Source organism: Homalodisca vitripennis, chromosome 5 (genome assembly GCF_021130785.1).
Source record: "Homalodisca vitripennis isolate AUS2020 chromosome 5, UT_GWSS_2.1, whole genome shotgun sequence".
NCBI classification, from domain to species: domain Eukaryota; kingdom Metazoa; phylum Arthropoda; class Insecta; order Hemiptera; family Cicadellidae; genus Homalodisca; species Homalodisca vitripennis.
The window spans coordinates 174,608,111-174,634,584 of NC_060211.1; the positions used below are offsets into that span (position 1 = coordinate 174,608,111).

Sequence of the window (26,474 nt, forward strand, 5' to 3'; positions counted from 1 at the left end):
AACATGAAGGGGACAGTTTAAAGTTGTGTGACAATGCAAGACAGTTCACCAGACTTGAGCCTTAAGTTGAGGCGTGGCTCTAGTGACTCAAGAGACTCTTTTTATATGGACTTTGCCCAAGGAATTGACTCGGATATTGAGGAAGTAGCTACCACGTCCGGTGCAGTTGCACAAGAATGTACCACTGATGATGCCTCAACACCCACTGCCACAACTGTCAAGGATGATACTCCTTGGTAAGCACAATATTTAATATTATACATACTAATAAAGGTATTTTATCAGTTTACTTACACATTTTCTTTATGTTTGGGGGTTAGTAATTAACAAAAATATAATGATCAACTTTAATCAATAAAAGTAAAAGAAATCATTGCTCTTTAATTTATAAAAGTAGGCTACTATACTTTTATAGAAAACCTATCAAGAAATCATCCTGAATAAATTTCTTGGTTATTCTCTGTACCGTACTTTCAAGATTTACAAACAAATGGGACTTAGGTGGTTTATATGTGATACATAGTTGTTAGTATAATATTCTACAAAATTGTCATTTTCATACTATTCCAAAAAATTAACATAAATTTTAAATTGTTTTATGCAAAAAACCGTCAATAAAATTCATCTTGGGGAGCAAAATTTGGATCTATAAAGTCTAGATCCTTGATTACAATATGCACTGTGTTGTAAAAGCATGTGCTCTGTTAACGGTTGTTTATATACAAATCTATAAAATTTCTTGAGTTATCCGCCTACACAAAATTAAAGTTTTAAAAAGCCAAATCAGCCAATAAAGATAGACAACTTCTTCAGTTTTTTGGATGACATCCACAACACCAGTGCAGCCAAATCCTGAACTGCTCTTTGGATGATGGCTTTAAAATGGTATTGTAATAATACCTCCAGGTCTTCTCCCCCAGTTTATGTATGATGCACTTGATTGAATATTCCTGATAATGTTAAGAGTATGCAAGAAACAATAAGATGCCATCACTTTGCTTGATTCAAAGTGCCTCCTCCATTGTCACCAAACAGAACTGTGAAGAGTCCATATCTTCTTTGTGCTCTTTTATAGGTGTGAGAAATTTGTTCATTCATCCTAGAATCATGCACACCTGTATCACTTATCAGGAACTGCAGGAACATTATTGGGATCAGTTGACGATAAATTTGTAGGAAAGTAGTTGGAAAAATATAAATCCTTTAGTGAATTTGGACATATTAGATTTTTCTAGATGTGTCCATACTAATCGAAAACTGCTTTATTTGTAAAAATCATTTTTATTTAGATCTATTCAAACCTCCTTCTTGTGGTTGTGATACCTTACAAATCCTCTGAGGTTGTCTTCAAATTACTGTACTTTGGTTTTTTTTAACCTTGACTGAGTTGTATTCATGTTTTCGGAGAATTCTGTAACAGTTAAGAATTTCAAAGGTCTCTTTTTCCAGAAGAGTGGTTTGAGAGTCATATAGGTTTAGTGGATATACAGCTAGCTATAGAGATTTTCGTTCAGATAGTGTTTTGACTTTGCCGTGTCTTTTATTATATGTATATAAAAGATGTATCTGATTTTTTTTATATGTATATTGAAATTACAGTCCTTTATAAAAACCATGATTATATCTCCAGATAAATATGACATACTGAGAAATTGGTACCATTATATTTAACCCTTTGAGTGCCGCAGCGTCTACATAGTAGATGTTGTGAAATGTGCATAAATTGTCGGCATCTACCCAGTAGACGATTTTTATTTAATTAATATCACATATAATTCATTTTTGTTTCGACAAATAACTTATTTCACGGCAATCTACAAGTTTCGAACAATCGATTGTGATTGATTTTTATTGTTCACCGCCCCCTTGTAGTTATTTGCCATCAGAAAAAAAAAAAACAGATGACGCAATAGTTGGTCAGCTGCTACTTGTTGCCATTAACTACACAGTTTCGTTTGTGTGTGTTTACATTGTGCTAGTTTCGTGTGTTTATGCTGAAAACTGTTGTTATTACTATTCTGCAATTGTGTTCAGTAAAACTTACAATGCATTTATAAACTTCTTTTTTCGTGTTTAGTGACGTATATTTTATTGTTGGATTGGTGATGAAATAAAATGCAAGTTCCAATCAAACTATTGATTTTAGGTGAAGTAAGGTTATAGAAGTAAGGTTATATTGTAGGCCTGTGTATATTTTTATATACTTTTTATATAATTAATATTTTATAGCCGTCTTACTTCATTGAGTGAAATAGGATAATTATAATATTGTTTCTAAACTTTTGACAAACTTGAACAAAAATTGCTTTTTGTTGTATTTTGTGTATATTGCAGTATCTGGTTAAATATTACTGTAACACACCATATTATGCATTATTTTTGTTCAGTTTTTCATGCTCTTTCATATGGTGTAGCTAAAAAAATTTAAAAAAATTATGTATAAATAAAATTTTAGTTCAAACTTAAAATTTATTTTTTTTCATTTTTTAGTTTTTTGTTATAACCTATATTCTTTTTGTGTAAATAAAAATAAAATTATAATATTATATGGAAAAACATAGGTTTTATAACACACAAACTAAAAAAAAATTATTCAAATCAGTTGAATAATTTTTTAATATAGTTTTTTCCCCACACGCTTGCAAAACAGAAGGAAATGCTCCGGCAATTTATGCGTATGACTTGGGAAAATATGCCGTAGCACTCAAAGGGTTAAACAGGTTATTTGCATTATGGTTTAAAACTATTTAATTATTTACCACACAAAACTAAACAATCTTGTAAAGCAATTATAGTGATTTATTAAAAGATAATTGAATTTCTCTTGAAACATGTTTTAACAAAAAGAAATTTTTGAATAGTAGGGAATGCTTTAGGAAAAGAGAAATAAATATCAAAAGGTCTTCTTCGGAGTTTTCAGATTGGTTTTTTAAACTTTTTGTAACAATTTTATTATTAGTGTTGATGCTGATAGCTTTGCTGTCTGATATTGTGAAATATTATTTACTGTGTTGTACTTTATTTGTAATGTACTTTTGGTTACTAAACAGCCTCTGAAAAGATATTGTGTACAGTACTAAAATTTGTTGCCATTTAAATAATTTAATTAATTTCTTGTGGCAAACGAAAGAAACAGTAGTTATAAATATAGTACAGATTTTATCTTTGTTTAAATATTTATATTAAGTAAATTCTCAATAATAATAAAAAATACCTAACATTTTAGAAATTAAAATGGAAGAACAACTCTAAACAAAGAGTTAATATGGCAGTGCTATACTTATTCAATATTTTTCATTGAACAGAAATAGATTTATTGATAAAGATTGCTGCAACATAATTCCCATATTTTTTTTGAAGGTCAAAGGCTGTACACAGACCATTGTATACACCAATGTGCATGTTTTTCCAAAAGAAAATTTGTAAACTATCAATAATTAATTCTAATGTTATTTATTTATTTTTTTGTAAAACAATAAAATGTATAAGAAGTGGACTGTCAATTTAGTGCACTTATGTTGAACAGCATGGTTATGTATTAAAAGACAATCATTATCTTACAGATAATGAGATACCAAAGATAATGAGATTACTAGAAAAATCAGAATCAAAAAGCTTTATTAAAATCATGAAGATTCAAAACAGTTTTATAAGTGTATACATAGAAAAAAGTATGAAATACATAATGGCAGAACACATAAATTTAACATTAATATAACACTAAAAGAATAGAAGAATATTGACAAAAACAACAAGTGTCCTTTAATATAAATACAGCCAGGCTGTAAAACTAGTATGTAGAAGGCATGGTACTGAGAAAGCTAAGTGCACCTGACTGTACCACCACTGAGAATTAATTACTAGGGTGAGAGGAGAAAATTGAAGCAGGAAATTGGGGCCTTGATGACAGCAGGAGTACACTTTGCACTACCTTCACTGCTGGAAACTTGAGCCTAATGTTTTGTTGCTTTTTAATAACAACTTCACAAGATGAAGCCCTCTTGAAGAGTAATTAAGAGAAAACATGTTTGTTAGAAACATTTTTACTGTGGTGATGTAATTGAATTTACAAATGATTCAAGGCTTTTGTGTGTTATTACGTTTTATAAATTGCTTTTCATTCTAATGTTTTATTTTATTTCAAAAGATTTTTATTAATAATGTTAGTAATGAATGGTATACATTTTTAAATATAAAAAAAAAGAATTTGGTTTATCTCGAACAATTAAATATTCCACTTTAGGAAATGTTATATGTTATATGTTTTTATATTATTGTAATAAATAAACCCAATTTTCTGATTTTTAAATATTAATTTAAACGAATGGAGGTACAATCCAATATGTTTTAAATATAAATTATACGGCTAAATGCGTATATGTTTATGTACATGTATTATTACAGGACGGAAGAATTTAATTTGATTTAATACAATGTAATGATATACTACACAATGATACTTTGTGTAATGATATCATTACGCAAAGTTAACTGGTGTTGGAAGGTGCCAGATCACCTTGAGCCAACTGTGGAACAATAACTTGCCAATTTAGCCCTTAATTGCCCCTCCTGCCCCATTGAGACAATATGGCTGCCCTTTCAATCAGTTTGCTCTCTACAGGTCATATGTTAACTTTAATATTATAAAGTGAACAAGTTATTCTGTATAACTTGAGATTTATTGTTTTATCCATATATTTGTAATTTGTTCCGTTAGCATTTAATAGTACTCTCATAGCTACATTAAAATGAAAACTTTCATAAAACTAACAATAAATGCGTGATATTGCTGAAACAAATGCAAGTCGTGCTTGTTATTGTATTTGATATTCGTTATAATTGTTATACCAGAGTTGTATAGCGAAAACAGTTTTTTTTTTAATCGGTAATATATTTTTATCTATGAATAATTCAAGGTGAGTGCTACAAATAAACGTTGTGAATTATTTGCAATGCATATTCAAGAGAAAAGGGACAGGCAAGTATATCAGTTTGTTTTTTAAAATTAAATAACAGTTATGTTTAAAAATTGATAGTTAAATCTAATTGAAACGAGGGAAGTGAATGTTTTACCACAATTATTTAAATTATAACTTTAAGTTATGAAAATATACCAAACTGTTATATTCTCAAATAATCACACTTTTAATGTTTTATAAAACCTTAACAAATTTTAATTTTTTTGTGGTTTTGTGTTAGAGATTTCCACCTATGATTATAATAATCTTTGTGTAAAAATAAGGTTACTGCTTTAAAAATACATTCCAATACATTGTACAGGGTGAGTCAAAAATACCCCCATTACACTGTACAGGGTGAGTCAAAAAGCATTCCATTACATTGTACAGGGTAGGTCAAAAAGCATTGTATTACATTGTACAGGGTGAGTCAAAAATACCCTATTACACTGTACAGGGTGAGTCAAAAAGCATTCCATTACATTGTACAGGTGAGTCAAAAAGCATTGTATTGCATTGTACAGGGTGAGTCAAAAAGCATTCCATTACATTGTACAGGGTGAGTCGAAAATACCCCATTACACTGTACAGGGTGAGTCAAAAAGCATTGTATTACATTGTACAGGGTGAGTCAAAAAGCATTCCATTACATTGTACAGGGAGTCAACTAAGGATCTCCATTTTTGTGATTTTTTGTATGTGATCTAGAGGGTTACATTTCGCTCTTTGTTATAGCTCTAATCGTTCTTCTAATTTATGTTTAGGATACTCAGCTGGTTCACCCTCTATTTATGGTTTTTATTAATCCTATATTATCAATTTGTTGAAACAAAGAATTTTATATTTGTTTGTAACAGATTAATTTGTTGCAACTGTTATCTGGATATATCCAACGTTCGCTCTAGAACAATGCAGTTGTTGGTGTGGGTCTGTGTTACAGTTGTTATAACGTAGGTCTGTGTTACAGTTGTTATAAAGTAGGTCTGTGTTACAGTTGTTATAACGTAGGTCTGTGTTACAGTTGTTATAACGTAGGTCTGTGTTAGTTGTTATAACGTAGGTCTGTGTTACAGTTGGGTCGGCCCGTCTGCCGAGCCGAACCTACTACCATCCCCTGCCTCGCCCAGTGCTGTGATAGTTAGCCCAGAGACCCTGTCTCATCATTCATCTCCCGTCAGAGCACCCCCCAATGGCCGCACTTCCAGGGCTACCACTTCCACCTCTAGGGGTGGCCACCCTCTTTCCACATCTCTTTCGGGGTAAGCTGTCATCCATTATTTTTGCGTTGTATACAATCATATGTATATCATTAAAACGTAATCTACTTTCAAATATAAATCCAATGCAACCAACACGATAAAATTAATATTTTTATAATTATGGATGAGAAAAATTAGAGCAGGCTGTTTATTGCCTGCAAAGTTTGTTGTCCAAGAAGACAATGCAGGGTATGCGTATTTTTGTTTTAATGTTTTATTAGTCATGAAACATAGTAAAAATCATGATTTTCTATGCTAACATATCCTATGACCTTTTACAAATATTTATGTGGTCATGTTGTAGTATAAGTTATCTACATCTTTATCAAATTGCGTAATAGCTTTCATCATACCACATCACTCCAGCTCTCTTGTCTACGGGCTATCCTTACAACCAATCAATATAAATTTTGTACTTTATAAAGAAAATAAAGCAAGAAACTGAAAAAAAAAATTATCTACAGTAAAAATTATTATTGCTGTTATAGTAAACTAATGGTAAACCAAAAAGTTATAACAAGGAAAAACATAAAACAAAAAGTAAAATTTGTTTTCTTCTTTATTTTATACTCAATCAAATTATTATTAAATAATGTTATAAATTTTAGACAATTTTACTGTACAAAAAAATGAATTTCTTTTTAATACTTACCTGTAATGTATTCATAAAACCTTTTCATTTTCCTATTTTCATCTTCGCCTTCTTCAGTGTACTCTTCAGAAAAAATAAGTCACTTCAAAAGTTTGTAGGGCCTACCAGAAAAAAATTACAAATATTTTCGTCATCCTAAGAGGGTTACATACTGAGCCCATTGAAGAAAGAGGTAATTTATTGAATTATTAAGCTAAAAATATTTGAGTTATAGATTTTTAAGGATATTTTAATGAAACTCTAATAACTCATTTGATGGATTATTAAGTTATAAAGTGTTACTCTAAACGGCTGTTATACTTAAATGTTAAACTTTTTTACTATTTAACACCTAAAGACTGTAAAGAACGTTAATAGAATATGTGTTGTGCTATAATTCTATGAGTGAGAAGTAGTTAAGTGACAGCGCAGTGCCTGTTGAATTTTTGTCTATTAGTTAATGTGGTCCCACTGTTATCAGCCTCAATAGGTCTATGGCTCAATTCAGTGATGTAGCCAGGACCCATGTTGGGAGGGGGGAGTAGGGGGCAAATGGAACCAACCCATTTCTTTTTTGAATGCTGTACAATTTAGGTAAATTATGTTTAGAAATAGGGACCTAAATTTTGAGAATTGGTTACATTAATTTCATTAAACGAAATCTTTCTTCTACCACTGTATGTTTCTCCTTGTTTTCTACTTTTAACATGCATGAAGGTTTGTCTCTTTCTAAAATATTGCGATGAATATTATGAACAACTAGTACTTTTACCTTGGCTGATCTTATTGTGTACCGGTACTCTCTTGGAAGAAATTGGGTTCCAGTTAACCCTAGGAGTAGCACGCAAGCTTACTGTGTGGGCACGGTGTTTTAGGTACCCATTAATGTGTTTTTCAAAAGCTTATTTGAACTAAAACTAATGTCCCAGCTGTAATATATTATACATAATTTTTCTCATAACAGAACAGAGAAGTTATGTTAATTTATGTGAACAAAATTTTGTTGTTCACCTCCAAATTTAGTTTATGTCTAAGTTGGAGTGTAAAAAATATATATTTCATCCCAAATTTTAGGTTGCTTTTAGATATGTATTATTTAAAGGACTTAAACATTATATATTCATATTTTTATGAAAAGATTCAGGCATCTTGGCAGACAAAAATAAACAAGCAATGCAAGTCACCAGCTGTTGCTTTGTAAAACAAGCAGATGTAATAAAGCGTGTGCATCCTACTGGAGAACTGTGTTAGTAAAAAAAATTTCAAAATATGTAATACGGAATTACCATGCAAAATTAGCGATTATTTAATACACTTAAAATTCAATACACTAATATTGATTCCGTAAAATTACTGTTAAAAACCTGATATTTGAGAAGTTAGGTTCTTCCTTTTGCAACCATATAAATTTTATTATGATCAAATAATATTTACTCTTACAAAAATTACATAGTATGAAAGTATGTTAGTGCGATGCGTGTGTGGTCTTGGCTGCCTAACGTGTGTGCCTCTTCTAGGGTTAATAAAAAAATTATAAAAAGTCTAAACACGTACTAATTATATTAACCAATTAAGTATTGGATAACTTCATATTTCAATAAACATCTTATTTGATTCCTATAGATTTTTACGATATATGTATTTATGTTTATTTTTTTAATGAACTCATAAACAAATAATTAAATGTAAATAAATAATGCAAGAAAAAATGAAGATGATTTAAGTTGAATACCAAGAGGCATGTAGGTATTTTAACTTCATTTTCACTTACACTAAGATTTTTATACAGATGCCATATGTAAATGTGTGTGTTTGAGTCTGTGTTTTAATATTTATTTTAATTGTTTAGAGTGTTTATTACATTATTGTTGAATGCTGAAATATATTATTGTTTTTATTGTTTAGTTTGATAGTTCAAAATTGATAGCTTTTTGTTATTTATAATATTATTAACTTGTTCTGTATTTTAATTACTCCTGTAATTATTATTTATAATATACATTGTTAATCTGTGTCATGGCTAAAGCTGAAATTATTGGGGCATTTGTTATTATAACTTTGAGTGTATTATTTTATACAATACTTTAATTTACAAACAAATTACTGATAAATTGAAAAAACAAAGTAATGAATCTTGACTTGTTTCAGACTGCCACCACCAGGGTGTGTCATGTATCCCCCCATCATTTACCGTGCTGCTTTACCAAATATCAAGAGGCCATCTCGAATTGAACAATTACAGGTCAACTGGAGAAAAATGGGGGCGTAAGTCAAATATTTATATAATATTAAGAATTAGCCGTTTCCTACAGCATCGCACGCTTTTTGTAGGCTTTGCCCATGTATGAGCACTTCTGGTTCAAGTGAATTATATTTCCAACGCCGATGTAGAGTTTGCCACGATCAAGAAAATCTGTGTATGTTTATAGCCATTGTACACATACATGTACTTTATTATAAAGTGGTCTAACACTCAAGCTTTTAGTTCAACCAGAAATTAATCTTAAAGACAAATATACATCATAACTTAGTGCCTTCAAATAGTGTTTGGCTATTTAATATCTGTAACTGTCTCGTAATTGCAGTTTATAGTGTACAGGCACTTTGTAAACTTTTATCTTTTGCAGCGCCACCTGGTGGCGCGTTTCATCAATGGGCATAGCATATAAACCTTCTCCGTGAACATACAAATTTTCATAATGATCGGTCAAATAGTTTACGATTCTATAAAGGACATACAGACAAACATTCGTTTGTATATATAGATGGTTATTAATTTCATGTTAATCATGTTAAAATAGTTAAATGTTTAGTCTCAAGTACTGCTATTTGTTCTTGTAATTAATAATTTATTGTTTGTATTTGAAATAGTTTTTATGGCATAATGAGAAATTGTTATGTTTCAGTCAAGCTTTGGCCACCACCTTGTCTGCACTGTATGGGAAGTTGCTAGTCGTCATGGGGATTGCCTTTCCAATGGCAGAAGTCATTTCAACCCACATACCCACTTCAGTCTACGAGGCAAGTCCATACGCGATTATAAGTTTACTTTGATGCTGTGTAATTTCAGGTGGAATAAGTCATATAATTTTGGAAATTATTCTCAACTAATATTTTTGTTACTATCTCCTATAGGATAAAAGAGCTTGAAGGCTGCCAAAAAAACAAATGTTTGGAATTAAATTAATAACAGAATGTCAAAACCACATTTTTAGCTTCATCTGTGGATTTTTGAGAGATTTTAAAACTTCCAGTAATTCCAAAAAAATGTTTGCCCAAAAACAGTTGTGAATGGGATGACGATTAAAATAATGCCTAAAATTAGATCTTTATGAGACAAAACCAGGAATATTAAGTAAACCAATTTCTAACCACTCCATCCAAATTGGATATCGTTGAAGGTAAAATTCTAACTCCGACCGAATGCTATGTTGGGCGGTGTAACTTAGATGCCTCTCAATTTTACCATTCTTTTTTTATCAAAACCAGGTGTCACATGATATGGTTGCTGTTAAATAAAACCGTTTTATTACCTCTACAAACAATCTTTTGAAGTAAAGTGGATAAAATATCAATGTTGAGGCCCATGGCCTATATATCTACATCAATTAGAAAATAATTTCATTTTGGCCCTTTTTCTTTATGTTTTTATGATAATTCAGTAAATGAAAATCAGTCTTACAGTGCTAGAATAATTTTATTGTACCTTCAATAAAAAATGTGATCAGGATTATATTTTTTTCAGGGGTTTTACTTGTACCTCTACTTTGGCAGCATGGCCTTCCTCTTCTATATGTATGCGATGTTGTGTAAAGACGATCCAAAATCAAAGAGTAACAGCAACAGTGACTCAATGAGTAAGTATTATATGTATGCGATGTTGTGTAAAGACGATCCAAAATCAAAGAGTAACAGCAACAGTGACTCAATGAGTAAGTATTATATGTATGCGATTTTGTGTAAAGACGATCCAAAATCAAAGAGTAACAGCAACAGTGACTCAATGAGTAAGTATTATATGTATGCGATTTTGTGTAAAGACGATCCAAAATCAAAGAGTAACAGCAACAGTGACTCAATGAGTAAGTATTATATGTATGCGATTTTGTGTAAAGACGATCCAAAATCAAAGAGTAACAGCAACAGTGATTCAATGAGTAAGTATTATATGTATGCGATTTTGTGTAAAGACGATCCAAAATCAAAGAGTAACAGCAACAGTGACTCAATGAGTAAGTATTATATGTATGCGATTTTGTGTAAAGACGATCCAAAATCAAAGAGTAACAGCAACAGTGACTCAATGAGTAAGTATTATATGTATGCGATTTTGTGTAAAGACGATCCAAAATCAAAGAGTAACAGCAACAGTGACTCAAACTGCTTTCTTTGTTTGCTACATTTTGCAACCTCAATGCACTTTTGTATTGTCAGTAAAAACAATAATAACATTTTTAAGGTTGAGTTAATTATGAAATAATATTTAAAACTTTGGGTTAATTTTTTTTGTATTCTGTGTTTTTATTACCAAACATATAATCCCTTTCAAAATAATATACCGTTCTTGCTGTATGTACTTTAACAATAAATTTAAATTGTAATAAAAAGATGTGAAGAGTAATTCGGAATACAAATAATTTTAAAAAGGGTTTTTTATTAAGTGGATACAATTTTAAGGTTTTGGAATAACATTTAAAAAAGGATCTCTATTTATGATAGATAAATTATGTAAGAATGTAATTGGCATCCTAATGCTTTGGATCAGCTTGTTAAACTATCACTCATTTTTAAGAAATTGATGCAATAGAACTTCTTGTAATATCCACAAGATCATTGTTTATTCATTTAATTGTTGATTTCAATAAAAATTGTCTTCTTATTTTTGAGTTTTAAAAATAAAAAAATTGTTGCTGTTTTATTCTATAAATATACTATTAAGAATGGAAACTTTATTTCCATAATTTATATAAGAAGTTTGAAAATACCTGAACTTTTCTCAAAAGACCTTTATTTTTGGAAAATCGAATCAGCTGTCTTTCTCCGTCAAACTTTTACTGTGACTATTTTATAGAGAGGGACAGAGATACAAGTAACTCGTCGGAGGAGAGTGATGAGTGTGAGAGTGGTCGAGAGACTCATCAAAACTACGTCACAGACACGGAGATGAGTACAGTGACCGATCACTACTACAGAGGTCACACACTCTCCAAGAACTCTGTTCCATTCCAGCACTATGGGAGCTTCTACCTGCGCATGGGTGCTGTGGGTCAGTTGATAAGATAATGCGTCTCAGCTATGCATAGGCAACAATAATATTTGATTGAAGGTTCTTGGAGAAATTGGAAAATATTTACATTCAATACTACTAGTAATAATCACACAATTTTCCTACATGAATTTGTATTTTGTGAGAAGCCTTAAGAAATGAACTCTACTAATAAAATTTAGTCACTTGTATTAGATCCACAAATTTATTCCAAAATTATTTTTAGAGTTGTCAAAAAATGAAATCATTGATTTCAAAAGGCCTCGAACAAAATACAGATTTCCTTTGAAAAATTGTGTGGTTATTACTAATATTGTAATACTATTTGGTGTTAATTATAACATTATGTTTATGTTCATGTAAAAGTTTCAGAACAGCTGTTTAATACTGTCATTTTTAGATTAATTAGCATAATTGAAAAGACAATAAGATGATCTAAACCATGATCGGTGGAAGATCTTATGTAAATGCATACAAATACAACACAATTCACTGCTGAAAAATCATACTTAAGTGATGAGTAGATATATTTACTTTTAACCAGTTTAAATCTATTATTATTTGATCAAACCATATTTTCAAAATGAATCATTACACTAACATAGATCCACTAACATAGGTGGTGGTTTGGAAGTCACCTTTAAGCTGTTGGTCCCCAGGTTAACACTTTGTACCCTGGGCCCTTAATACATGTTTCGGCGTGGCTCCCTGGGGGTTTTATGATGCTTTTAAAAAATTCTGTGTTATTACAGTAATTATGTTATAAACTCATACTATATATCTTTTTAAAGATAGAGATACATACTTTTTTTAAATGTATCCAAATATAAAGTTTATTTTCAAAATAAAATTATTACATAGTATTGAATGTTATGTAAAAAATACAAAAAAAGTTTTTGCTACATAGCTTGTTAGTTCAGGTAATTCGCCTTAGAGTGGTAATTTTTAAAGTACAATGGTCTGAATCAAATACAGGATCTCGCAAATTTTTGTTTAGATCGTTCATAAAATCAATATTTGGTCCCAGGTGTGTATCAAAATCATCGTCACTTTCCGACTCGCAGTCAAACAAAAGATCGCGAATTGCATCACTTTTGATTTCATCACCCATATTATTTAAACTCAAAAATAATAAGTAAATAATATAAAATAAAATCAACGGAAAGTCTAGAAGAAAGAGTAAAGCGAGTATAAATAAAAAACAAAACACACGGATAACCTCACATTCCTTGCATTTGCCTTTACTTCATTCAGTAAGAAACTAAAGTTATGATTATTTACAAACAGTTAAATTCACATTTATAATACATTATAATAATATTTGCTTCAGTATTCGTCAGCAAGATTTGTAGAAGACATCACTAAGACTCACAACAACACACAACGTGAAACACTACAAAGCAAACTGATAGTACCGACGATCAGCCGCGGCGCCTACGATCAGCTGTCTAGACTCGCTTGTAGTACGACGATAAATATACGTATTTCATTACTAAAACGTGACCCAGGGATCTCAAAACCAACAAATACGAATTTAGACAACCAATGAACATAATCAAAATGTTTGAATCCAAAAATAAGATGACTGAGCTAAATAATACAATTAAATAACACGACCCGAGCTATACTCGGGCGCCGGTAGCAGGCGCTGCCGACGCGGCCTGACCTATACTCGGGCTCAGGGTACAAAGTGTTAAGTGTTAGAGAAAGCCCTAACTTCGCCTGGTAAAATAAGGCATCTTTGCTTTACTTAGTTCATTAGTTGTTGTTGTTGAGCAACCGAATTGTTGTGAAGGTAGAATTTTACTTATTTCATTTGTTACACGTATCATTATATAAGAGATTGTTCACAGCTTTCGGAATCGGCAGTATGATTTACTCTGGACTGGAGTTCGGCCAGTATTTTGAGCTGGAGAGAGACACCAAGTGCCACAACGTGCTGCTGGCGCTGACTCCTGCCACTAGAATGGCTTTCATCTTTATACAGATGTACTTCATTTTTTTAAATGATGAGGTGAGGTCGTTTACAATATTTTGTACTGTTGTTTCCTATATTTGCTCATATTTATATTGAAAATATAATATTTCAATCATGAGCGTATATAAGGGGACTGAGTAGGTTCAAGCCCCCTAAATTTTTAAAGACAAATGTTAAAAATTGGACCCAGTTGTTTGTTTTAAGCTAGAACACATTTATGAGGTCTGAGCTGAACAATTTCTGGAAGGAAAATTCCCGAGTCTGCGTTTTTTTTTGGGTGTCTTATACCTCCTAAACCACCCAGTGTGCCAGCTCCTTAAAAAATAATGATTTATCGACGCCACTGATTTAAATATATATTATGTGTCAGGTTTCAACAAGTTTTCATTCTGTTTAATCCTCTCAACCACATATAGACTGATCGTCCACTATTACCTCCTATCCCTTTCTGTTTAAACTGTTCATTTTTATTTTTTAAATTAAAACTATTATTAGTATAATAATGGAGTGAAGCAGACATCAACATGAAATGAGTCTTCAAGTGATAGTAATATTACATAGCATCCTTACAAGGAAATTCAAATTAATAAGCATATTTATTTCTACACTTTTAATTATAGACGTAAAATAACATATAAAAAGGTATGGGTTAAAGAGAACAGAAAAAAATTGATTTACTGATGAATTTTTATTGCCAAGATGCGAATGTTTCAACCTGTGAAAAATTATATAGTCACTAACACAAGAAAGCCACTTTAACAGAGGCTACACAAGCAATTTCACACTCAATGTTTGATGAACAAAGTTTTGAAATGCATGAAATTCCGCACACCACTAACTGCAAATGTCGAGATTCTGGAGTGTGAGAGTAATTCGATAGGTCTAGTCTACTGTGGGAGATGACTGTTGGGAGTTGGTGAGCTTCGTTCCCTAAGTGTCAGAGGATCTTGCTAGCCTCAACAAGGATGTGCCACCCCCTGCCTGCTTTGACTGGAGAGGCTGTTCAGAGCTGGCCCCCCTTCTTCCGGGGGAACATGACTTTGAGATGTAGTGCACTAATTCTTACTCATGCATCTCGATAGGAGGCGGCCCCTACCTCCAACCTTACCCATATTGAATATCCTGTCAATCCACAAGTAGCGTAAAGGTCCTTATAGGACTAAGTGCAATTTATAAGCTTCTTGTCCTAAGAGAACCAAAAATAAAAGAAGTAGGTTTATATTATTCCCTACCAGTGGCGTAACTAGGACTTGGCTTTAGGGTGGGATGAATCTGATTAAAAAGCACCCCACCTTGGGGGTATGAAATAAATCTAAATTTAAATAAATCAGAAGACCTAGTTCAGAGTAAAACTTTTAACTGCTTTATTTCAAACATGTTGGATTGACGTTATACATATATTTTTAATCTTTTTAGGGCTTTTGGAGGGTTTTTATCCCTCTCATCCCCCCTTTGGTTACGCCACTGTTCCCAACCTACCAATGTATTGTCTGCTTTACTTACTACGCCAGATGTAGAAAAAACTCTTTACTTATAAGACTCTGGTAATTTTAGACGAGTTGGATATCTCTAATAGATAAAACTGTTGTAATACCGATAACTGTTGTAATACCGATAACTGTTGTAATACTGATAACTGTTGTAATACCGATAACTGTTGTAATACCGATAACTGTTGTAATACCGATAACTGTTGCAGCAACAAATGAGGGTGACACGACACAAGGTTCTGGCAAGGTTCGGTTTGATGCACATGATCGGCACCAACTTGTCTGTCTGGCTGAATGTTCTGGTGCAGGAGACCAAACACGAAATCCTCACATTCTACAACCCTGAGAACAACACCATAGAGTTTAACCACCGCTCAAAATCACACTCATCGCACGAGAATGTACTTGGTGAGCCATGTGGTATAACTCCAAAAATATTTTTAATCACTGTATTAGCAAACCTAAAGTGCGGCCACTTGAAAATGCTGTCAGGACATTTGTAATAAGATAACTAATGGTCATGAATTCCTGTGTTATTCTTCATCAAATCATTTCAGTGTAACTTGATAGTGATTGTGTATAATGGAAGGATAAGCTATAAATAATAAATATGAAATATTGCAAGTAATTTTTGTACAGTAACTACATTGAGGTAAAGATGCCTAATAGATATATTCATTTTGCTCCAAACGCACAATTTTGCTTATGACAAACTAACACAATGGAGTGGAATGGATCTTATAACCACTAAATTGCTTTACAGCGATTGTATCAAATAATGTTCTATATATTGTATACAAATTATTATTTGCTTATAATCTTATAAACCTATAATTAATGTAATTATATTAAATAAACAAATATTGTATACAACATAAATTATTGCAGCGCTATTATCAGTGGCGTAGCCAGAAATTTCGTTCGGGGGGGGTCCGAAACCGGGTGACGTTTTGTGTGTTATTTGCCAGTGAATTCACTGGTAAAAGGTAAATACAAAAAAATATGGAGCTTTAGTAACTACAGTACGCCGTATAGAAAGTGGAAAGATGTAATAAGCAAATTCAACTATCACAGCAACTCTAGTACTACAAATTTTCTTGTATACCTACAGAATCTTTACGAAGTTCGATTCTGGCCGAGTAGAAGGCACCAAAATGGTGTTGGATTCACTGGATAAGAAAGAAAAAGAATAAAACAGAGCTTTCACTCAAGCGTATGTGGAGAAAATGAAATACCCCTTCGGGGACATTGGGCCACTGACGGCCGAAAACCCTTTAGAAAAGGAGGGCAATTTTCGAGCGTTGCTCGGGTACAGATCAAACTAACGGTCGGAAAATGCACCAGAAAAACTCTACTGATTAGAAGTTCGGCTACTTTGGATTTCACTGATTGAGGTATTTATGAATGAGTTATAATGGCGATTTTTTTGTATCATTACACTATAGACGAGTATATAATTATCGGGAAAAAAATAAAAAAATCACTTTCGGTCGGAAATTAAATGCACCTGAAAAACTCTAATGATTAGAACTTCAACTACTTCGGACTTCAGTTATTGAGGTAAACGAGGTATTTTTGATTGAGTTAGGACGACGTTTTTTATTATCATTAAAGTGTACTCGACTACCTATATAATTTTCGAGAAAAAAATCACTTCCGGTCGGTAAATACCGATGAAACGCTCTCTACAGATTCAAGTTTTGACGATTTTAGATTTCACTGGTTGAGTGGTTGAGGTAAAAGTGGTACAGTACTTATAATTATGTTAGGACATTGATTTTAGGTAAATTCAACGCCGAATAATAAATATAGAATTATCGAGAAAAATAAATTATTACTTTTGATTGGAATATACTAAGGAAAATGAAATAATACCTCAGTCAGTGTATTATCCGACCGGAAGTGATTTTTTTCAATGTTTCTTCGATAATTTTATAGGTATCAGTCGGCGTTCAATTTATACCTAAAATCAATGTTCTAACATTATAAGTACCACTTTTATCTCAACGACTGAACCACTGAAATCCAAAATCGTCAAAATCTGAATCTGTACAGCTTTTCCTCGGTATTTTCCAAACGGAAGTAATTTTATTGTTTTTTCTCAATAATTATATATGTATTAGTCGGTGTTGAATTAATACCTAAAATCAACGTCCTAACATAATTCTAAGTACCACTTTTACCTCTAACACTCAACCAGTTAAATCTAAAATCGTCAAATCTGTACAGAGCTTTTCTTTGGTATTTACCGACCGAAAGTGATTTTTTTCTCGATAATTATATAAGTACAGTGTACAGTTTAATGATAACAAAAATCGTCGTCCTAACTCAATCGAAAACACCACGTTTACCTCAATCACTGAAGTTCAAATTAGTTGAAGTTCTAATCAGTAGAGTTTTTCAACCGAAAGTGATTTTCTAAATTTTTTCGATAATTATATACACATCTACAGTTTAGTGACACCTAAAATCAACGTCGTAACTTAATTCTAAGCAGTCATTTTACGTCCCCAAGACGAATTTGAACGAAGTGGTCGCTAATTTAAACTGTTCACCGTGTTACGGTTCAGGTTAATTTGCGACGTCACGTGACCGCGCATATAGGCTACAAATACCGTGATTACACTACACTATCCGAAAGGCAGCGCCCAAAAGCATCGTTTGATACTTTATGATTTCAACGAAAGGACAATTATAGTTTTAACAATGGTCACTTTAATCAATTAAATCAATCAACTGAATGTTTGTAGACAAGATTAATGATAACTCTCCTTTTTTCTCCTGCTCTATGCTTTATTTTTTAATATGTGTTAACATTTCGGGGGGGGTCCGGACCCCCTGGACCCCCCCCTTCGCTACGCCACTGGCTATTATCATGAGATAAATTCAGAGTGTAAAAACTGCATTGACAAATTTCTGTTTTTTGATACTTTGTGGTGTGACACATTTAATCAGCCTATGAATGGGATACCTTTGGCTCAAGATTATTTTTAGTCTATTATATGTTTCAGCATTTCAATTGCTGAATATAATCCATTTATGTAAGAAAATTTACAGAAAATTTGCCATGGCTGAGTTATAAAATGTAATCACTAAACATACACAGAGAAAAACTGAATTGATGTTATAATTTTATAGTCAGGCATTTATTTATGGGCTTTTAGAATTTAAAGTTTTTACAGGTGTATAAAAATCCATATAATTTCATATATTTATCAATATTCAATATTCTTGTGAATCTGTTTTGTGTTTCAATTTATAAGTTAGTTAACCCTTTTAACTCCGACATCCGATCAGATCGGATATACGAAATATGCTTTAAACTCCGACGTCCGACGAGATCGGATCCAGCTGGTCTCACCAAAACCTCCGGATCCGATTATATCGGATGTTGGTTTTTAGTATATCACTGGCTTAGTAACAAACCAAAAGCTAAAATATTCGGTGTTATGACGTTATACGTAAATTGACGAGTAAAATGATGTATAGTTGCTTACTCTATGTCTGATTTTTGTGCCGGTGATCACGATTGGAAACAGCTGTCAGTCTACTTCTTGTTTCCAACGTTACGACTACGTATTGTTGACTTGTAGTGTTTGTAAACAAAGCGTGTGTGGATTATTCCTTCGTAATTGTGTTTTATTCATTGAAAATTAGTAAAAGAAGACGAGTAATGTCTCCTGCTAGTGAGGAGCATTGCTGGAGGAGGAAAAAGGAGAAGGTCTAGGACTGCTTGTGTGAAGTGCAAGAGAGGCCTGCATGGGGGGTGTTTGTCAAGTCATTCGTGTTGAACAAAGTGTATCAAGACTGCGTGTAAATATTTTTTTGTAAATATAAGCCTAATTAGAAACTATATAGTACTCTTCTATTTATGTTTGTGTTGTGTTGTAACAAGAAAACTATGTAATGTATTAGCTGCAAAATATCCTCAACAGAGTGATCAACTTGTGAACTTCGACCAGAACCTGTGAAAATTTTGAATATGTGAACTTATACAAATGTTTCTGTAACATCTATACCGTTCAATGTAGGACATTCAATTTTTGGTTGCATGTTTATAAATAAAAGGTATTTTTATAAAAAATTAGATTAAGGAGTTAAGTTGAAGTATAATATTAGTTTTACCATGTCAAACTTTAAAAAAAAATTTGTATAAAAAAAATTTTTTTATATAAGAGAATAAAAAATATAAGAAACATATTTTATACCAAAATATATTATTTTAAATATTAATCCATTTCAAGTAAAGTAAAACAAAACAAGAATCATCAGTCTACTACAATAAATAATAAAGTTACAGAATTTAATGTGCAGCCATGTAAAATACTTAATTTTTGCATGGAGTTTCTGGCATAACCTAGTAAATAAGAACCGGTTTTTCCACCATATACCTTAAAAAAATCACGGAGTGAAAAGGGTTAACATAATACCGTCAACTTACGTGTAATTAACACGTTGTTGTTGATTACAGCATTCAACAGTCCAGCAGAGGCGCTGGCTCTAACTCACCAAAGGGTGACTCGGGGTCTCAAGTCTCCACATCACATATACGAGTGCCGACGCACCAACATCATCGGCTCCCTGGTGCAGGATGCCAGTCCCTTCCTCTTCCCATGTACCATCGAGTACAGTCTCATCTGTGCCGCAATCCTCTACGTCATGTGGAAGAACATCAGTCGCCTCCCCCACCAACTCAGTCAGCCCGCCTCCGAGCAGGTGGACAAGGTTCCTCCCCTCCACTACAAGCGCTCCCCCCACCACTACTCTGTCGATTGTGCTCAGGCTCACAAAGGCCTCTTTGTCGGCATCCTTGTTCTCGTTCTGACCATCATATCTCTGATTCTGTTCTTTGTTCTGATCTCCCGGCCGGAACTCGTCAAGTTCGCAGTGATGGAACTCACCATCTGTGAACTGTCACTGTACGGCATGACGACTATCGCCACACTCGTTGGGATGCTCCAGGTGAGTTAACTACAATAATTAGTAATTATACCTTACTGAGCTACTTGGAGTACATTGGAATATATTAAAGATGAATATAAATATAACAGAATTGATCAGTACCAAAACTGATTAGTTTAAGAGCGGGTTGTAGATAGATCCACTAAATGCTGATGTAGAAAAAAACAAAATGGCCTTAATCATTTGCTTTGTTTGTTATAGTATGGTTAATTATGATACAAATTCAACATATGAGGGCTGTTTGAAAAGTTTGTTCTGATTAGTTCTAAAAATATGCATCAAGAAGCATTCTATTATATACAATTTAAAGCTATAACTGTTAAATGTTTACACAATCAGTGCTTTGAAACTTTATCATCATCTTCAAAACTTCTATGATGAGCCAAACTTCTCATTCTCATCAAGTGCAGAAATGAATTGATGAGACAATGAGGACACCTCTTCACTTATATTACGCTATATTTTGTAGTCCAGGTGTCTCTGATATCAATACGATGTATAGAGTTCATTTTGATCTTCTTCGTCACCAACTTTGTTTGGAGCTCTTCAGACAATTATGACTTGAGATTCCAGGTTTCAGGTCTGTGTCAACGTCAGATTCCAGACACTGCACTAAGAGGAATGTGAACTAGAGCTAAACTCAACACTCACATTAAATCAACCCTTCCAACTGTAGTGATGTTTTATCTAGAATCACTTAGTGCTACATCAGGGTTTTAGAGAGGATTAGAAACCATTTGGAACTGTTAAGAAACCCTTTGTGCATGCAGTCTAGTATGATCGGGTAGAAAAGCTATGTCACATTTGTACGTTTCCAAAACAAAGGCATTATTCTCTTATTGTACTTTCACCCATAGCTGGGTGTTTCATGACAGCTTGGCAAAACTTAAGAGAATGATAATAGACAGAAAAACAAACAGAACAGTACATATGAACATAAGTTGCCACATTTGAAAGTTGTAATTGATTTTACCTGAAATCCAATCTACCAGTTAGAAAATTGCAGACTTATTCATACATGTTATAGAACATTCTGTTTTTTATTCTTAGAGTTTTTCAGCAAATTGTGATCAATTAATTAGATATTTTTTATATGGGTTTATAATTCATTTTGTATATCCTATACTAATCTGGCTGATGGATTTATGCTAAGGTTATAATATAGCATCTCATGTTTTTACTCGTGATATAATTGAATAAAGTGTAAGAATTTTAAAGAACCCTAATAGTCCTAAAATGAATCTTAAAATAGCTGTGTTGCATAACATAAGACTATTTGGCAGTTATTCTCTGTTACAATGAAAATATTTGGTTTATTAAAGTGGTGAATTTCAGTTAAATGCAATCCAAGGTAAGAACATTGTTCGTTTTTACTCACAAAAATATTACACAACTTTTATAAATTTATACTTTTTAAACATTAGGTTTCAATTCAACTTTCGAAAATTTGATTATAAAACTTCGTTGGTGACCATTTCAAGCAGCCAGGTCACATAAATATATCTTGTGCAGGTGAGACAGTTGAAGTATGATGGCTGTCGAAACTTGGAGCTGGACAACATCCTACTGATCGGAGCCCAGACGGGAATGTTCATCTACAGCACCTTCACTATCATCGGAGGCCATTTCACCATAGAGGAGAACACTGCCCTAGTTCTAGCCACCGCACTCGCCTCCCTGCTGCAGACTCTCTGTCAGACCATGTTCGTCCTGGACGCTTCTCGCAGGTACTACACTTTTTTTATCCTGAGTGAAAAAGACGGTTTGTCCCCGCACTTAGTCCTAAAAAGGACCTTTGTGCCTCCTTTACTTATATTTGTATCCTCCGAATCTGAGACTTTTACAGAAGCCGATCAGATTTGAGGGCTCCTGTTCTCTGATGTCCTTAGGGTTGAGGAGATATGCTCCTAGGAATCTTTTCAGAACTTTTGATATGGCAGGACAATTTAGCCAAATATGCTCCGCTGATTCCTCCTCTTCTCTGCAGAGACTACATTTGTCAGTCTGGCTAAGGCACATCCTCATAAGATGTTTTCTTAGGGGGCCATGTCTTGTCAATATCTCTAATATCAGTCTTATATCCTCCTTACTCTGATCTAGGAGAGCTGCCCACTCTTTAGCATAAGGAAAGATTTTAGATTGTCTTAATCCTGAGGCTCTACTGGTATTATTGTTAAGTACAATATTAATTGTTAAAAGACATGAATTCATTAGTTATCTTTTGTTGCACTGAATTATTGGATGACACGTAGTTTCACTCTGTGTTATCAACATAATATTGGCAATTGTAGCAGCAGCCTGTTGCTCTAGGTATCGTAGTGCAAGGTCAAATGCTGCTGCATCGTCTGTGTGTGGCACCAATTCTTCTTTATCACACAGGTTCTTGTTGTTACTTCCTTCCTCCTCACACTCCATCAACTCATGAGTGACTGCACAAAGCACGTCTAACTTGTCTTTAAGAGTAACGGTGGTATGCTTTCGCTTACAAATAATCATATCGGGATCGATGTTTGCACTGAGGCAACAGACGACACACTGCCGACTATAGCGCAATGTCCAGCTGTTCCATGAATCAGTGTGTGGTGTGGCGCACTGAGGGAGGGAGAGTACTGTTTATACATGTCCAATGTTCTTTACAAACTACGGTCATTCTCCTTCTTAAAACCGTGATTTCGGCTAATCCAAACAATTGCGTAATCCGAACCGGGCTCGTTCCCAATTACTTTAGATTAGCAGGATTTCACTGTATTTACTCTTCAAAAGAGAGTGTTGAGGGTCGTCTGGAGAATGAAACCTGATGAAACCCGTAGAGAGCGTTTCTGATCTAGTGGGGTCCTAACCTTGTTGTACCTTCTCATTTTTCATTCTACAATGTTTGTTTCCAAAATAAACTTCTTTTTGAATGTCTAAATCTGATCATAACACATGGCACAGAAATGTCCTGTTTTAGTCCGATTCAGACTCAACCTTTTCAAAGGCTCATTTTTAAAATTTTGGTCCGAAACTCTACAATTTACTTCTAAATGTAATACAAATGTAAACAGTTTTAAAAAGCATTTAAAGGCTTCCTTGATCAGGAAAGATTTCTACATTCTCCACGAGGCTCTCGTGATACCCATGTTTTGATGAGACCGATAGTACTACAGTAGGAATAATTTGAAGATTTTCACATTTCTGTGTTTTTTACAGGAGTGTACTCTGTTTTTACATTTAAATGGTTTGTTCTATTGTAAACAGTTCTGTTCAATTAATTTTGTATAATTACTCTTGTTACTTATGTTTTTTCCTGTACAGAAAACCTTAGTGTTCTATTGTGTGATTAAATTATTCTCATTCTGACTCAATATGTGTGTTTATCATGTATTGTCAATTCCAATACCGACTTTGATTAAAAAATTTTATCTTATTCTTCATTTTGAATTTGATTCTGATTCTTATTATAACTGTTATTTCAGCATTTGATTTTTTCCGTTTTAACTTTTTTTATTTCTTTGGGTGCAATTGTGCCACTACAATCTGCATTGCATCATGTAATTTATTTGCTCCGCGCTTGTCGATGTTTTTGGGGCACTAATTTGCCACTTCATTCTATCTTGATGTATTTTTATGAACAGACTCGATTCAACTGTTGACCGATTTACATCTCATAAGTTTTTTTCTGCATCATATACTGCATTTTTTAAGAAGATTTTACAACAATGGCATTTTAGTTGATCTCAATTTTTTACGAGTAAACGATCCATAGCCACTTGCAAATTTTTTTTACTTACTCGGGAATCGAACCCATGATCTCTCAGTCAGAGAGCTGTAAGTTTATGCTTACACTACGTTGAAGGTTAATACAAATATACTGATATTTTTTCTCTGATTCAACCAGATTATCAGAAAGAGAACCGGATTGGATGAATTGATTGCCTAAGGTATCAGGCTTTCAGTTTAGATTAGAGATAGCACAGGTTAAATTCATGCCTGTGTGATACTCTTGTATTAGTATTGTCCACGTTGTGCTGGACTCACTCTTTATTCAGTCTTTATTGGTTTTTGTTCTCTTAGGACAAGAAGCTGAGAAATTGTGCTTAGTCTTAAAAGGACCTTTGAGCTGTTTTCAGAGTAACAAGGATATTCTAGGTTGATAAGGTAGGGGCCACCTCCTATTGAGATCCGTGAGGAATGATTTTGGATATTAATATCAGTCAAGTCTCCTTGAAATAAGATGAGACTGGCTCTGTACCAGCCTCTCTATTCAAAGCCAGTGGTGCATGCCCTTCAGTCTAGGCTAGCAACTACCCTTAATACTTAGGGACCCACCAACTCCCAACAGTAATCCCCTGCAGTAGACTAGACCTATCAATCTACCCTTGCACCACAGTCTCAACATTTGCGGTTAGTGATGCCGTTCCTGGACATCCATAGGCTTGCCCAGATTTAAGTATACATCGGTTTCTGCTGTGCCCATTGTTGGTTCAAGCCAAAAGTGAACCCTCCTGGGGAATTACTCAGCTTTTTAAGTCCCCCCTTGTAGTTCTAATATGTTTAAGGAATAAGCAGAGTAAGCCTGACAGGACATCGGCCTGTTCCTTAATTTTAGATTGTTTCAATTAATCTCATTCATCCATTTTATCCCGCTTTATTTTTCCCTAGGTCCTGTGTAACTCCAGAACAGATCCGGCGCAAGCCTGGACGAGAGATAGTGACATTCCTTCTGGTGACTAACTTGGCGATGTGGGCGATCAACACTCTAGAGAAGTCAAGAGCCGAGAGTCACCCGATACAGCTGCACTTCTACGGTCTGTGGGCTTGGACCATCATCACCCACGTGTCCATGCCCCTCGCCATCTTCTACCGCTTCCACTCCACCGTCTGTCTCTGTGAGATATGGAAGCGGGCTTACAAGATAAAGCCGGTCTACATGTAGGGACAGCTGGGTCATCCAGTTTGGTCTCTAACTGGGTGCGGCTAAGTATCTGTTCCGTAGCATTATACGCACAAGTGTGGTGCTAACGAAGGGTATCTGACTACCTACTCATCGCTGTTCACTAATGTAATCAGCACTGTAAACTATGGTTGTAGACGATATGTCGACATATCTTGTCCTAAGCTTTAGTTATGTTGTATAAATGAGTTGGAGGTTAAAAATAGCAATACTTGCCTTACCTGAATTGATCAAATTTACAAGTTCTGCCGAGCGACTTTTTTTCACATTTATTAATAATAGTTGAAACCGTTTTTATGAATCACGTTAAGCTAGTTCTTGTTAAAGCCTACACTATACAAGCTCTGTTCATAAATAATCGAACCTGTTTCATATTAGGTAGATTTCATAGAAATCTACCTATTTTTATTTTACAATCTTTGATTGATTTCCATTAAAGTAATCTATTTACAGTTGACATCGAACTCAATTACACACGGTGTCCCGTAACTCTCTGGCCAAAGGAATACCACATTGCTCAGGGCAAGACAAACATATTTCACCATATCAACATGGGTCTCTGATGCTTAGTTTCCCATCTGTCCGTCTGTATGTGCTTTCTATAAAAAATTTAATATCTTAAAAAGTTATAAAATAAACTATACCAAATTTGGCTTATATGTTTATGATAACAAGACCAGTTACTGAAAAGAATATCATGAAATTATCCTAATTGTTTCAAAATGGCGGCCATTAAATCTTTTAAAATTTAAATATCTTAAAAACTAGCATTTTTTACTAATTGCAAGAATAACAGTTTTTAGAGGGGTTTGTCACAAATTTAATAACACCAAAATGATTTAAATCGAATAATAAATAAGTGATTTAAAGCAGATTTACTGTGACAAGACATGGCCCACATTGAGAGCTGCCGTTTATTCAGTTTTTGTATTTGCCTTAACACAGCAAATCTGCTCTAAATCAGTTAAAATACTTTTGGTGGCATTAGATTTGTGAT

The 26,474-nt window shown here is 33.4% G+C and overlaps 1 protein-coding gene across 1 annotated transcript; it reads left to right on the forward strand.

Annotated features, from left to right (window-relative positions):
• LOC124363209 (proton channel OtopLc) lies at positions 1–26,083 on the forward strand. The gene is made up of 11 exons (XM_046818370.1): positions 1–236; positions 6,032–6,217; positions 8,997–9,113; positions 9,755–9,869; positions 10,594–10,705; positions 11,920–12,114; positions 13,968–14,128; positions 15,792–15,990; positions 20,054–20,544; positions 22,057–22,271; positions 25,186–26,083. Exons 1-11 carry the CDS (start codon positions 34–36, stop codon positions 25,457–25,459), a joined length of 2,268 nt encoding a protein of 755 aa, XP_046674326.1. The 5' UTR covers positions 1–33; the 3' UTR covers positions 25,460–26,083.
• Positions 26,084–26,474: the final 391 nt, after the last annotated feature.